General features: G+C 37.4%; 1 protein-coding gene across 1 annotated transcript; it reads left to right on the top strand.

Annotated features, from left to right (window-relative positions):
* The first annotated feature begins 3,434 nt into the window (after window positions 1–3,434).
* LOC104470914 (serine/threonine-protein kinase VRK2-like) lies at window positions 3,435–15,887 on the top strand. The gene is made up of 7 exons (XM_010086029.1): window positions 3,435–3,447; window positions 4,133–4,253; window positions 6,829–6,887; window positions 8,753–8,934; window positions 12,475–12,636; window positions 12,970–13,146; window positions 15,645–15,887. Exons 1-7 carry the CDS (start codon window positions 3,435–3,437, stop codon window positions 15,885–15,887), a joined length of 957 nt encoding a protein of 318 aa, XP_010084331.1.
* Window positions 15,888–15,906: the final 19 nt, after the last annotated feature.

Below are 15,906 nucleotides of genomic sequence, written 5' to 3' on the forward strand. Positions count from 1 at the left end.
TCTAAGGTCCTTTCCAACCCTAAGCATTCTATGATTCTATGACCAGTTGACTATAGGATCCGAGTTTAGGACAGAGACAATAGCTAGCAGAGGAAAAATTGCTCATTGCCGTGTCCCAGACTGAGTTCTCTGGAAGAGCTGAAATTCAGTTGTGGTGGCACCATGTTTACACTGGATTTATTTTTCTGTCCAGCATTCCATGGTGGTGGTTATTTACAGTGAGTACTTCAGCAACGTGCCCAGCTAATGGTGCAGAACCAGAAAGGGAGGAGAGATTGTTTCCAGCCCCTCCTGGCAGTTGCCAAGTCTGAGACTGGATAACTCTGTACAGAATGGCCTCCAAGCATTAAAAATTATCAAACTTTTAAAATTTAACTATATTTATGTAAGCTTTTCCCTGTAGCCATCCACTCTGTTCAGTTAGTCAATATCCTGCTGAGTGAACTCAGACTGACAAGTACCTTGAGAAAGTAATAATTTGTTATTAGCTTTTTTTGGTCTCTTCCTTTCTCCTGCCCCTAATACGGACACTAATTTTTGACAAGGCTTATACTTGTCTGGTTTTTTTTAATAATCTCAACCTTGAATTAGAGAGATATATCACTTTTAGTTCATTTATTAAAACATTGTGGTGATACATTTTTAACATAATGATATTTTTTCATGGTCACGTTAACACTAAAAAAAAGGCTTTTGGATTATTGGCTATGGTATGAGTTATATTTGTGTGTGAATTAACATGAACTTGTATGCTGTAATGCTAGTGAGAATTGGAGGTTCCACTACATGTAGATGCAATGTGAGCAACTGAAATGATCCTTTTTATGAAAAGCTTCCAATCTAAAGAAACACTAATGGTGAAATTATAATGTAACAGAGCTAATTAAAAATAATAGAAGAACATTTAATCTGTCACTCATTAGCCTCCTAGATCTTTACAAAAGACTTGAGAAAGTTAGCTTAGTAAGGGCCATAGAGGAAAATTCCCATTTTTACATGGGTTTCAGGTGAGTTCTTTGGGAGCAGTGTAGTTTTGAGAGCATATTGTGACTGGTGTGATATCATTTATGAACTATTTTGAAAAAAATAGTAATCTGAATAGAAATTAGGGTTTAGGTAGCTGCCAAATCCAGTATACAGAGACACATAATATATTTTGTTCTCATGGTGAATTGCTTCAGTTATGTTTTTCTGAGTTATCGCTGAACCCTGTGCCTGCATGGGGAGTATATGTTTATGGTGTATATAAACCTCTTACGGCCTGACTCTGATCTCATTGACATGGCTATTAATTCATTAACTTCAGTGGAGTTGTTCCTGATTTATCTTGGCAGGAGTGAGGACAGAATCAGGCCTTAAATCTTAAAATTAAAAAATTAAACTATAAAAATATTATGAAATAAAATATCACCAACATGTTCCCATTAAATAGTATTTAATGAGACATAAATAATAATAAATAAAGAATACAAAATAATGATAATAAAAAAATCCTGGTTAGTAGAAAAGCAGGAATCAAACATTTATTAGGAAGAAAAAAAACCTAGCAAGTTTTTAGTCAAGAGAGAAGATAATTTAAATAGTTACTCTTTTGAATGTATACGCTTGTAACAGTGACAAGTTATCAGCCAGAATCATTTTGGTTTTGAATAGCTATTGCATTTAAAATGAAGCCAGATTGACTTCTCTCAGTTGATGTTTATTGAGAATTTTTGTAATCTCCAATTGTATTAGCAGATTTATTTTTTTGAGTAAACATATAGTTGAAATTTAATTATTAATGCTTTATTTGGGTTTAAAAATCTAATTACTCCACTGTTCATCAATAATATTAATTCATTAAAGATTACAGTTAGTTGAATACTTCATTTGTAAGGATCTAAATTATTTTAAAAGTTGAGGAAGTTAGAATCTCTAATGAGCTGCCAAAGGAGCGGGGAGAAAGAATAAGCTAGTACAGTCAAATAAGCAACCATTGACATTTTCATGTGGTTCTATGAAAAACACATGTAAATGTCTTTATGTAGTAACGCTTCCAGTGACCTGGGAGATAAACTGATACAGGTATTTACCATCTCTCTGTAAAACATTTCCTCTTTTTATTGTTTTAGTGATGTATGGCTTAGTTACATGTACATTTTGGTTTTTTTCCCCTAGCTGACTACTGTAGCTTTAGGAAGGTATTAGTAAAGTCTTAGTTGCACACATCTCCCTGCTTGTGATGGCTTTGCCCTAGTGCTAGTCAGGAAATGGCTGGAAAACCTGCATGTGAGTGAGAAAGTAATTAGTTACGGCCAAAGTAAACTTTACTGTCTGGGGAGTTAGCTTAGCTTAGCTTCTGACATCGAATTGACTTAGCATTATTTACAGATTCATATTAATTAGCCCCTCAGTGGAAAAAAAAGTGGTCCATTGTAATTTTGACAATTTTTCTCGAATAGGCCACTTTCTATAGCCCATGTTAGTTGCACCAAGCAGGTGCAAGAAAAGTATTGTGTGAAAATCAGAGGATCTGCAGACAAAAATGCTGGCTTATATGGTTATAATCAGGAATTGCCATAATAGGAAAAGGAGTCATGAACACATGTGTACGAATGGAATTGTTCCACAGTTAACAGGAGATTTATGGCTGAAGAAATCACTACAAAACAGCAAGTGGTAGAAATTGTGTTTTTATTTTAACACAAGAGCCAAGTCTTGCATTAGGACATTTCTCAATCTAGTGCAGAAAATAAACGACACCCAAGGGATAGTGTAGCATTCTGTTAGATTGAAGGGTCTTTAATAATCCCATAGTCTAATAGCAGTTAAGATAGAAAATGTATAAGAACTAATCTTCTGCTCTTACAATAATGTGTGTATGATAACAAGAAACAGTTACATGTTGGCATTGTAGCTTTTAGCAGATGACTTTTTAAATTAAAAGATAAGTTTGCTGAGTGACTTTCTGGAACCTATTTAATGAAGGCCTGTAAAATATGATACCTGTTTACAGCTGGATTAACAGCACTATGCTCAACTACTAGTCTTTAGACAAAACGTACCGAACAAATCTGAAATCTCCTTTCATTCCTGGAAAGCTCAAATTCATTTTGGAAAAGCATAAATTTAACTTCTACATCTGTCTTTCTTTAATCACAATTAACAGTTTCTGTTTTTACAGATTCCACATGGTCTTGACTTGCAAACTAAATATTGTAGCAATCCTGCTTGTTCAGTTTTTTCCAAGTTTGGTTTCCTCTGAATAGCAGCAAGCAATAGCAATGCTATAGCATACCCAACCCCCCCCCCCCGCTTTCTCTTGAAAAAGTCAGTCTGTAGATTAACTTCAATTACAAGTTTTTCTACATAGATGTTTGGATATGGGGTTAATTTTTGATTGAATTATATCTACTGTATTTGTATTCTGTAGTTAGTGTGTATGTGTTCGGGGCATGCAGGGTGAGAGTAAGTTGTTCCTGAAATAACTTCCTTTTTGGAAGCAGTAGTGGTAAGTTTACACAGGACTTGTAAACAGAAAGTGTATTTTAGCCTGTGCTACAACTATCTAAGCAAACAGTTTGCTGTAGTTGTAAGCAGACCACTTTGCTGTGTAAATGTACACTAGATGGCAGTTTTGTCATATCTTCCAAGTTCAAATAGCTCTGTAAGAGAACAGGAAAGGCCATCAGTGTTTAGTCTGCACTCACAGGGTCCCTGCATGACCAATGTGGACCCCATGGACTTCCTGGAACATGTGTTAGCAATTTAGCAGCAGACATTTATTTCTTTGTTTTACTGCTTGGCTCTTTGAGAAAGTGTTGGTACTCGGTTATGGGCTGTCTGGATCATGTCAGAGGCCATGGGGATCAAGTCCATGTGACAGGCCAGACTGAGGAAGGATGAAGTTGGAGGAGGTGAGGAAACTGACCCTTACTTCAACAGTAACAAGTCACTGCCTGTCTGTGGACTGTGGCCAAATACCAGGGCGTTTTAGGTCTAATACAGCTGAATAAACAAAATGCTTTGCCCATTTGGCTTTTTCATATTTCATCAACACTAGTTCAATCAAAGTCTTTTCTAAGAAGAGGTTCTTATTCTTCATCTTTTCTTTTTTTTTCTCCCTCTTTTCCCCTCCTTCCCTACATTTTAGCCCCATCCAGACGAAGTGACCTTGAAATCCTTGGCTACTGCATGCTGCAATGGTTATGTGGAAAGCTACCCTGGGAACAGAACCTGAAGGACCCTGTAGCTGTCCAGACTGCAAAAACAAAGTAAAAATAAAACAATGCACACATTTACACATGCACACGCACATACTACTCTAGAACCCCGTAATGCCTTCATAACTTAACAAAGCAGGTCTGAAAGAGACAGATTTACATCCTCTAGAATAGCACCTTATGAGAAAGCTAAACCAGTTTTCCTTAATTAAATGTTAGAAGCAGTTAAAAATCTGAACTCTGTGTGCATGTATACCATCTTCCACATGTTTGTCTGTACTGCTGTAGAGATATGATAAATTCAAACGCACAGTAAACAGTTGTTTGTATGCTGTGTATTTTTTTAATACTCTCTTTTTAAAAAAGAAAACAATTGAGAATTAGTGCAGGCCTTATTGCACTACAGAAGGTTGTTGTGTGTTTCCATTAAACTTCATGGGTGCTTTGTAGAGACTATAATACAAACATCTCTTGGAAGATTTTCTGCATGTGCATTCAATTTATTTCACTTTCTATATGATACTATTTTTCAGATGTTTTTATGTGGGTTTTTAGTGTTATATAAGCCTACTGCCGTTACAAACAATTAAATACGAAAATACTAAAGAACTTGATTAAAATTTTTCCTTTTTCCCCAGCATGACTCATTTAGAGCTTACTAAATCAACAGTGTATGAGTGTTTTCTTTCTTAGCTTTCACAGTTGGGACTTGAGAGAGTTAATTGCATGTGGTACAGTGTAGCCTGTAGAAGAGTAGTTACTCATAAATGTAACATCACAATTGGAGAAGGCAGCAAACTTTAAAGTAGGGCAAGTCACAACAGAGGTACACAATAGGGATAGCTGATCTACAGCAATCAATCTGCAAATTCAGTGTGGCATCGGCTCTCAACAGAGAAAAAGGTTAGCCTGCACACTGTGGATAATACAGATTGCATCTGTAAATGTTGACATCATATGTTATGCTTAATATTTCTCCTTTAGAAGTTCTGATCATTACACAACCCTCTGCAAGGTAACACTTATACAATTCAATGTTAAATCAATTTAATCAATCAAGCTGCTTTGCTAATTCTTCCCTTGAGGTTAACCCTTAGATTGCTCGCATTTTCAGGATGCCAAGCAAACTGATGCTTAGAGGAAACGCACAGAAATTGATACAAATTCCATTTGTCAGAAAAATCCTATTAGTCTAATGAATTACATTATTGGTATTAGGTAACTTGGCCAGGTCATCTTTTATTTAATTTTTGGTGCCTATACTGTTTTCAAAGGCCAGAAATAGACAGAAATCCAGATATATGTGTGTATCTAGTTGCTTGTAAGTTAATAAGTACATTAACAGCACAGTCAAATCACTTCTGAGCATGCCAGTCCTCTGCTATGGAGTCTGTGTGATGATGAGGAAGAAGGGCCTGGGCCTGGAAAGTGGGGTGCAGTTGGAAGGCAGGAGCCAGAGCAGGACCTCAAAGTCTGTTGTTCAGCAGTTATCTCATCCTCTCATCCCTTTGCTACAAGTTCTTAGTCTTTCCTCCCCATAATGCTGGGGCAATGAAGCAGCTGTGCCAAAGTTTTGGGGATTGGTGAGGGGATATTTAAGGACTGCTGGTGTATTTGAGTTCAGAAATGTTCATGCCAAGCCCTGATTAGCGGAGAGGCTCCATTTGAATTAGAATTTAAGCTAGATTACAGGAAAATATTTATGTTTAAATGTTTCATTTCCCCAAAATTGAAACCCCTATTTCTGATACTAAACAACATACTACTGAATTGCAGGTTATTAGCCTAGGTACCCCACATTTATGTATGTGAGAACACTTACTGTTAGTGATTGGTGGACCTTTATGGCTTCTTTAAACAAATGAACATAAACAGGGATCCTTTAACAGTATTAATAGTTGGACTGAACTACCAGATTTCATATACTCGGCACAAGGGGCCTTATGCAGCTGCAGGTCCTACAGGTGCTAGGAGATCATCCTGCTTCAGGCCTGCACAAAGATGAGAGCTGGTGTTACTTCATCAGTTTTTAGGGTCTGATTGATTCTGAGCTCCCGTGTCCTTCGGTATTTCTTTTTCTGGATAGAGAGAAAGTACATCTGTGGCCTTGCCCTTCAGTTTATGAAGTGCATGGGACTTAAGGCCGTTTAACCTCCCTCTTCCCTTTTGTCCCTGCTGTGCTTGCTTGTAATTTTGACAGCCATCACCCAGCTGCCCCTGAGCTACATGGCAGAAGGCACCTGATGCTAAATGACTCGTAGGCAGACCAGAACTGCTTCTTAAATTCCAAAATACAAATATTGATCATTAAGCTGAAATTGGAACAAGCCATTTCAGCTCAAAGCATTTTTCTCTTTGTTTCTATAAAATGTAAAACATCTGCAAAGAAAAACTTAAAGTGCAGTCTTAGCTGTAAGCCTAGTCTTGCTGAAATCAGCAGTCATGCAAAGAGTTAAAAGTATAGCTGGGAAGAGGAGATTTTGTTTTAAAAGCAGTGCTGTGAATCATTAGCTACCCCGTAGGTCCACTCCCTTTGGAATAGAGATTTGCTCTCTTTCTAAATCCCAAATGAAGAATCACCTGCTCCAAAACCCCATTAAACTGTTGCACTCTCATGTTGTTTCAGACTTATGGATGAGCTCCCAGATTCAGTGATGGAATGGGATTCTTCTGGAAGCAGCTGTAGTAAGTGTGCTTACAGTATATACCATAAAGCTCTTTAGCCTGTTACAAAAAAATACCTCAAAGTCTTGGCTTATTTGGGGGAAGCAGTGTAAAAGTAACACAAATTTAACAAAGCCTTCAGTTTCAAATCTTAAATGTAATTGCTAAGTTTTGCACCTCAAGCTAGAAGCCTTTACCAGGCCTGAGTTCATGCTGTATTACCAGGCTCTGGTCTTGGGGCAAACAATAGGGTGCAAGCAGCCATTGTAATGGGACCCCTTGAAATCAAGCCTGCATGAACCACTCTTACACATACCTATCCAGCAGAACAATTCAGCCTGCACTCTCTGCACTTAGCTGATAACACGGTAGTTATGTTATACTTGCTGTTAGTTTATGTCATACTCATTAATTCAGGATGCAGTTTAACTGAACGAGTATTTCTCACTTCAGTGGAACTGAATCAGGCCCTTCACGTACAAGCTTATTATCCTTTAAGCATTTTTAGCTCGAAGGCTTGTTTACTGTAAGGGGAGAAGGTAAATTTCTGGATGTTGTCAAATGCTGGTCATTCTTCAATAAATGATTCTTGATACTTACTGATACAGGATGCTTAATGCTTTTATTGCAGGAACTCTTTTTTTTCCTGCTGCTTTCCTGCATTATCCAATAAACAAGTACTAAGTAGATGATACAGACATTGAGGGCTAAATTTTCAACCCCAGTATGTGGTGGTACAAAAATCTTGAACAGTCTCATCTGTGATGTATGCTGTAGAGTGACATAAGGGATCCTAGCCATATGTAATCCAAGGTGTTAGGAAGCAGTGACTATCTTAGAAACAGAAGTAGCTGTTAGTATGGAAATAGTAAGCAACTGTCTACAGAAGGTTTATTGCTTAGTATTCAGAGGAGTTTGAAAAAGCAGATGAATGGACGGTTTGTCTTGCCATATATTTCTTCCTTCACTGAAATATAAAAGCAACCCAGAGAAAACACCAAACTTCCTTCAAAGGTCAGTATCTTTTTTTTTTTTATTCACTCATTTTCATAACATTTCTGTATTTGAATTATTGAAATGCATTATGTATTGCATAAAATATATTCATGATGCATATACATGTTTAGTACATCTTTACATCTGGGATTTTACTAGATGCTAATATCTGGTGTAGTACTCCAGTTTTAGGAAACACTTGGGTCTTCAAATGAAAGAAAAATTGTATCCTCCCCATATGTTTTTCCTAATAGTATTATTTCTGCCCATTCAGTGGTTTCCCTGTTTCTAGAACCACTCGATAATGATAGCAAAAAAAAATAAAAAATGCTGCTGTTAAGACTGTTTTAGGGATGTAATCTCAAAACCAATTATCTGTCAAAAAGTATTAGAAGTTAAAAAAAGTTGGTTTTTTCCAGAGCATTCAAAGTATAACATTTATGCAGATTAAAACAGTATTGTGGAGAGTAGTTAATATTTAAATATATTATTATTAAATATATTATTGAGTATAAAATACTTCTATTTTACACAGAACTGTCAATAAAGTATTTTGGTTAATATTTATACTTAGATAGCTTTTGGTACTATACGAATTAGTGCATGTGTATAACAAGATATAGCACTTAAGGGTTAGCGTCTTGTCCTGGGTTAAGCAGAGACAGAGTTAACTTTCTTCATAATAGCTAGCAAGAGGTTATCCAAGTTTATATTTTCCTTTTCTTGTCTCAAAAAGACAAGATATTGTCAGTTCTGTGTTTTGAGTGTGTCTTCAGCTGAAACTGTGTCATCTTGTTTAGCAATGTAGGACTGGCATCCATTTTGGAATTAAATTTTCTGAAGTTCTAGGTCTACACCAAGGGAAATTTACATTACAATATGCTCTACAGGTGAAATAGCCAAGTTTTTGGCATGTGTTTATGGCTTAGCTTATGATGAGAAGCCAAAGTATCAAATGCTCAAGAAAATCCTGCTGGATGGACTAGAGTCAAGTGGAACTCGCTATGATGGCCCTCTGGAATTTTCTGCTGCAGCATGTGCACGAAATCACTGTGCTGCTAAAGCATCAAAAGTAAGACAGTTCTGGGATTATTTCTGACATCTCCTGCTTGATTGTTGCCTTGTCTTTTGTAGAAGAGGAAATAGTTTAAGATCTTAAAATGAGACTGACACAGTAGTTCTTTGCCTTAAATACACCATGTTTGTTAATTCCTGTTTCCCCTGGCTTTGCTAAAAAGTGGAATGTCAACCCTTAAGGAGGAAGAACTGTCATGAGTCCTTTTGACCTACAGCCTCTCACTTCAAAGCGGTAGGTCTGTGGAGAATGATTTACTTTCAGGATAATGGGGAAGTCAAGGACTTGGTTCACTAGCATCTTGAAGACAAGCCTGAATGCCAGGTTTTTCCTTCATTCCAGATTAAAAGCAAAGTTACCTTTATCAGTGAAAGCATTTGATTCATTTTCTTGCTTTCAAACTCCTACAGCCACTAATGTGGAGGAGGTATTATTCTGGGATTTAACTGTTATTGGTATGCAGTGCTATGTGATGCACTAACAGAATTTTAAAACTGACAGCTCTCGTGTTATATTTTCCGTTTGTACTTTTAAGTCTGAAAATATATAGTTAATAAAACCATGTTTTAATAAGCGGAGATTGAGGTAATTAGCAGTCTTACTGGACTTGCTGTGAAATGTCAGTCCCATCATACCTCTGCCTCAAAACTCCCCGTATGCAAAAGCCCTGTTTCCGTCTCTGATGCGTGTGCAATAAGGCAGGGTCAGGGTACTGTTCATTTTTAAAATTTCTGGTGAACTTTGGCCCATCACAAGTGTACGTGAGCCAAGAATGCAGGATGCAAACTAATGTGACTGATAGGCTGCTAGATGAATGGTGATTCAAGTATCAGTGCACAGATGGTTCTGATTTGCTGAGTTTTGTAGCTGCTGCAACTGAAGACATAAAATATCCTTCTAGTCATAAATTAGCTCTTTGGAATCAAAACCTTGGCACCAGAGCTTTACAACCTTCAAAAGTATTTGAATGACTGTGGTATTGACATCTGTAGGCCTGCATAGTAATCATTCCTAATAGAAGAGAATATCTGTTTGAGGGGGTTTTGCATGGCTAATTAACCACCAGTGAGAATATGTAATTTTTTCATGATCTCCTGATTGTCACCTTTCTCTCATTATACAATTACATTTTATTGTAGCAAGTGCCTCACAAACCAATTGTCAGAACTATTTACGTATTATGGAAGGCAGAATAAAAGTTCATGTTTAATAAAAAGGCACTGGGTTTTGATCTTGGTAATTACAAATACTTTTTTTAGCATTTTTATTGACTTTTCTGTTTTTATCACTTTTTTCTTTTAACAAAACCAAAAGCTATTTCAGTGACAGTATTTCTCTTGCTATGATAGTGACCGCTTCGTCCTCACTAATTTGAGAAGCTTTTTAAAAAAGTTTGGACTGTTTTCTGAACTGAATTGAAACATCAGGTAGCTGTTAACTGATCTCCAGCTGATCCTGTTGGATCTCTGGTTCACTGGCGTTTTTGATTTCTTAGAGTCAGATACTGAATAGTAAATCTATATTTTTCTTATTGCCTGGCCTAACACTTGACAGTATGCTGGCATAAAAGATGATCCTGACCTTCCAGGCTGTAAAAGCGCTTGCTATTTGCAAGTGCACAACCCCACTGAAAAATCCATGAATGAGGAGTGTCAGTTAGCACCACTTGTGTGCTGTAGGACTAAGCAGAATTGGTTTTGATGGCCAAGAACAAGATCAGAGAGAGAGTATGTCTGCATATTGCTATCTCTCGGCACCTGTCATCACTTTTTCAGGGAAATTTTTAATGTAGAGTGTCTTGCTTCTTGGAATAGTAAGAATGCTAGCACTGCTCCAACAGTCACCTCTTTTTTACTTGAGTATGTTTCTTCAGACAGTTCTGCTGCTTACTTGCACAAGCTTCCTGTAACACTCACTGCAAAACAGCTGCAGAAAGGAAATTTCTAGTGTTATTCAAGGACTTAAGGAGTATACAAGTAGAGAGAGGAGATAACTGAACCTTCTCTAGATTTATTGCTATGTTCAGAAAATTCCATTTTTCATTGGCTGTGGAGAATATTCAAGGCCTGGTGCACTTTGCTACAGTCCTGACAAAGTGTTTGATGACAGGCAGGCACTTCCCACTGCATCTCTTCATGGCACAGTCTGTAGTTATCCTAGGTCTGACTCTTTTCATCTCAGCCCTGTGCATTCCCTTTCCACCTCCCCTTTTATTCACCAAACATTTCTCCCATTAAAGAGGCAACCTAAGAATAGTGGGAGCCTCTACAAACAATCCCCTGTCTCCTTACTTCTTGCTTATGAGCAGAATCTGACTCCAGATGACCTGTCTGATTCTACCTGTACCAGTTTGGTACACAGGAAAGAAGTGACTTTGGGTTAATTCCCTTCTGAAGACCAGTAAACACCTGTAAGTACCAATAAGGGGATCCTGTAACACTAGCTCCTTGAAGGTCATGTGAAGAGGAATTGCTACAGAATATGAATTTTAAGAGCAGCTCCCTGTGTAGTACCTGAATCTAATCTTGAGATGACATAAAAAGCATACCAGTGGCTACATCTTGTACAGTGCAGCATGGTGCCATGATACCTTCAGATAACTGTCTGTGGCACTGGGCCTCACCCCTGCACCTCCATTTCTCAGGGCTACCTGCAGTGTTATGTCCTGAGACAGACTGTTTGTAACTGGCTGGAGTTGTTATTCAGAACAGATACACCTTTATGTTTCTAAACATTAATAGTTTTCACAGAGCAGAAGTATGGATTATATTCTTAAAAGGTGTTTTGGATTAGACAATATACAAAGTGCCTACTGGCACTTTCAACGGTATTTTGGTTGTGCAATTTCTATCTCCTGTATGTATTTAATTTGCAGTATAAAAAAGACCATTATTTCTTTTTTAGCTGCTGTACTCAGATACAGCTGCTGCGTGGAAGACCATATGCAAACAGTACAATTACAGAGTTATTAGCATGCCAGAAGTACCAAAGGCATGTGGCATACAGTTTGTGTTTTGGCTACATTTGTCTTCCAAGCTACAAAAGCCAAAACCAGACATCATTTGATACTTAGTGCTTAGAGCAGCACTGGAAAAACTTGCATTAACTCATGCAACTATGTAAAAGAATGTAAGCCTTAACTCTTAAATTGGATTACCCAGGTCAGAAATCTTAGTGATATCTTACTTTAGAGAGTTTTGCATTTGACTCAATCTAGTGATAGGAAATGCATTCAAGCTCTACTTCTTAGTGAAACAAAGTGACTTACTGGCATCATTCCCAATAAAGGTTATTAGCGAATGCTTTGAAATGCATAACTGAAGTTTATTTCATAGCATACTTCCCAAATACAGCATAGCTCTAACTTTGTACTGTTTGAAGAAGACATTTATTGATAATTAAAATGCTGAAAACAACTCTTTTGAGAAAGATAAAAGCTTACTTTAATTCTGTGTTCTCAGTACTGAAGATGGGACATTTTTCTTTTTAATATACTGACTTTTTCACTATACAAAATTGTTCACCATACATCAGCAGGTTTGCTTACCAAGGCCTATGCCAAAACCAATTCAGCAGAGGCAAAAAAAGATAGAAGGTGAAGACTACAAAGCCTGTACTGGGGTAACAGGCAAACAACTCCAAGATGAAGGAAAGCCACGTAAACTAAGCAGGATGCTTCACCAAACAGAGCCTCAGCAGGTGAGGTTTTGGGCACTGCAGGAACGTGGGGGATGTCCTGGGAGTTAGCTCTGTTAGCTCCATCTCCCCCTTTTGGGGTGGGCAAGGAAGAAAAGTGCTTGAAAAAAGGCAAGTGCTATGTCACAAACTCCAGAAGTTAGCACCTGCTTACTGGCTTGTATTATTCCAGACATAAAACTTAGTTTTTTGTAAGCCCAGGGAATAAGTGCAAACAGGGCATTACCCTCACGTATCTCAAACCTAACAGGTCCAAGTATTGGAATGGTAATTATGATAATTTTGATAATTTTGAATTATTTTCAGCATGCAGAATTACTACCTGTACATCAGCAGGTTTGCTTACGGAAGCCTTCACCAAAAGCAGTGCAACAGAAGCAAAATAAGGTGGAAGAGGAAGAACGTAACTGCCTAAGTGGGCTGCGTGCTCGGGTAACATGTTGGCAAGTCCAGGCTGAAGAGAAGCCAATTAAATGTTACAGTGTGACTCAGGAGGCTGACCACCTGCCAAAGGTGAGGTTTTTGCTGTTACTTAGAACAGTCATGGCACCCTCCAAAAGAAAGGTCAGCTTTTCTAAAAATTAGAGGTTAAAAAAAGAAAAACCCACACCACCACAAACAAAGCCTAAACTAAATGTATGCAAACTAGATGTTTGACCCCAAGGGTTTAAAGTTTGGTCATACTATTAGCAAACTCCCACTCCAGTTTTTTCTATAGCTTGGTAGTAAAGCACTGTACTTTGAGTACTGAACCAGCGTGCAGGTAAAAGCGATGGGAAATGACTGTCTCCCTTTGCAAAATCTGTTGTTTTCTGGGTAGAAATTTACTTCAGTAGTTTTCTTTTCTACGTAGTGGAAAACCTCATAGCACTCTTAATTAAGTTCTTAAATTCTGACTTTTTAATCTGAGGATTTTAGTAGTTAACTAACCTCAAATATTGATGGCAATTACTGCATAAAAGGGTTGAACGAATGTATTCAATCTTACTCTCCAACTGTACATGAAAAAATTTAAGTAAATTCATCAAGGTTTAAGTAAAAATAATGCAGAAAAAAGTACATCTCAGTAATGAGACTGTGCTCCTTTTCTATGGAGCTTAAGTATATTTTAACAAAGAGATTCTACCCTGTTTCTTTCACATAGAAACTTTTTAAATTAGGAAAATTTCTAAGAAGCACAAAAATACAACTTTAAAGATAGCTTTATTATTAATCCAAAATTCTTTGCTTCAAGCAGTCTGCTGATCACTGCCTGGAGACTCCGGTACAAGCTAGGAGAGTGAGGCAGAAAAAACACAGCTGTACCTGAGAGCATCAGGCAGTAAAGTGGTGAGCAGAACAATTTCTGGAGATATTTTGGCTGAGAGCAAGGTAGACAGATTCTGAAAAGTCTCTGGAGTCCTGAAACAACAGTGACTTGAAGTAACAAATATGATTTTTTAATGTGAAGATATTCCAGTGCTAATTCTCAGGCCTCAAACGTAAAATTTAAAAAGTATTAGCACAAAAAGGTAGCAAATCTCTCCCCAAATCTCCTTCCTCCTGCACATTTTGTATAAAAGCTACTGTAGTTCTAAGAAAGAAGTAGATGCGGAAAGAGAGCCATGTTTGGTTTCCAGCATGACATAGGGAAAAAAAAAAAAGAGCTGGTGTAACTTCCCTTGGTTACTTGAACAGCAAGCACACAGCATAGATTGTAGATCTTGACACCGGAGAGTAATTAGGGGATTTGTGTTTCCGCCCTTTTTGTGGAAAGAAGGAAAAGTAAATTTTTACAGAAATGGAGTAATCACTGGTTTAGTATTAAGATATATTTGTGTTTTGATTTAGCATTTCTGAAGGAAAAGCTGCTGTTCCAATATTAATAATGCTGCATCTACGTAGAATAGTTCTGTGGTACTCACTGAATGTTATGCATAATAGGGCAGGGTTAAAATGTCAGGTAACATTTAAGATACTCAGATGAGAAACTGGAGAAGAAAAAAAAAGCAGGATTGTATTAGGTTCATTTTGCAAACTTCCTCTCAATTCCTTTTACATAATGTAGGAGATTGGTAAAGGAAAGCTCTAAAGGAAATTTTAGAGTACTGAGGTTAGGAAAATTCAGGAGGATTCTTCAGGCACAAAGGGGGGAAAGAAACAATGGTTTATGCAGGAACTAGAGCGGTGAGAGGCCGTCAGACACTCTCCAGAGAGCAATTCCAAACACTGGGGTTAGGCAAGTGCCTGGTGTAGTTAACTGCAGGCGCCTCACTCGAACTTAGAGAGGATGGCCTCCCTCTTGCCATTAATAATTTAGGTTAAGAATTTTCACCAAGAAAACTGTATGGCTAGGGTTGAAATTAAGCGAGATGTATTGCTGAACAATAACACATGGTGAATGGGATCACAGAAAGGAAACCAAAGGTGGAAACTTTTCTAAGGGACAGTGGAAAATATGGTCAAGTCTTAGTTATGTGAGAAACAAAATCATAGTGTTTGGGAATTCCTTTCAGAGATGGAGATCAAAAAGGTAACCTAAGGATAACATTGCTTCTGGAGGCCTAAAAAAACCCCAACACCACCCTGTCCAACTACAACAAAAACCACACTACTCGTATATGTGATAAATCAGGAGAACTTTAGCTTCACTAGGAAATGAAAAAACTTACTCTGGAGTTTGATTTGCCATTTTAATTTATGTAAGGTCTAGGGTTTCCAGGCTAAAACTTTATTTGCAGGAACACTGTAAAGGCTTCATATATTAACATTTTTTGGAAACAATCATATAGAAGAATTTCAGTTGTTGACTTCAGTAATAACTAAGGACTATGTCTCTTTAGAATGTGTTTAATCATGCCTAATGTTATACACTTAATATACAATTCTGGAGTTCAGACTTTGTAAGAACTGTATTGCTTTCTCTAGGATAACTTAAATACCTGGATGTCATCTTTGGCATCTTTGTTTTTCTGATTCACACCTCACTTATTCAATATTAAGTTTATTATTACTTTTTTTTTCCCCTGCAGAAAGATACTGCAAGAGAATTACCACCATTTGACCCCCAAGCAATATTCTCAGAATCCAAAAAGAAGCATGATCAACTCTCAACTACAGAGCAGCTGGTACCACTGCAAGGAACTGGTTCTGACATCACTAGTTCTTCTCTATCTGTTATATTTAGGCTTGCATTTGCTGATGAAACATACCACTATAGTATAGCCATACTTGTACTTCTGCTACTAATATTACTTTCCTTGTATTTTCTTTGATATGACTGTTTTGGTGTCT

The sequence above is a fragment of the Pterocles gutturalis genome, unplaced genomic scaffold (genome assembly GCF_000699245.1).
Source record: "Pterocles gutturalis isolate BGI_N339 unplaced genomic scaffold, ASM69924v1 scaffold41700, whole genome shotgun sequence".
NCBI classification, from domain to species: Eukaryota; Metazoa; Chordata; class Aves; order Pterocliformes; family Pteroclidae; genus Pterocles; species Pterocles gutturalis.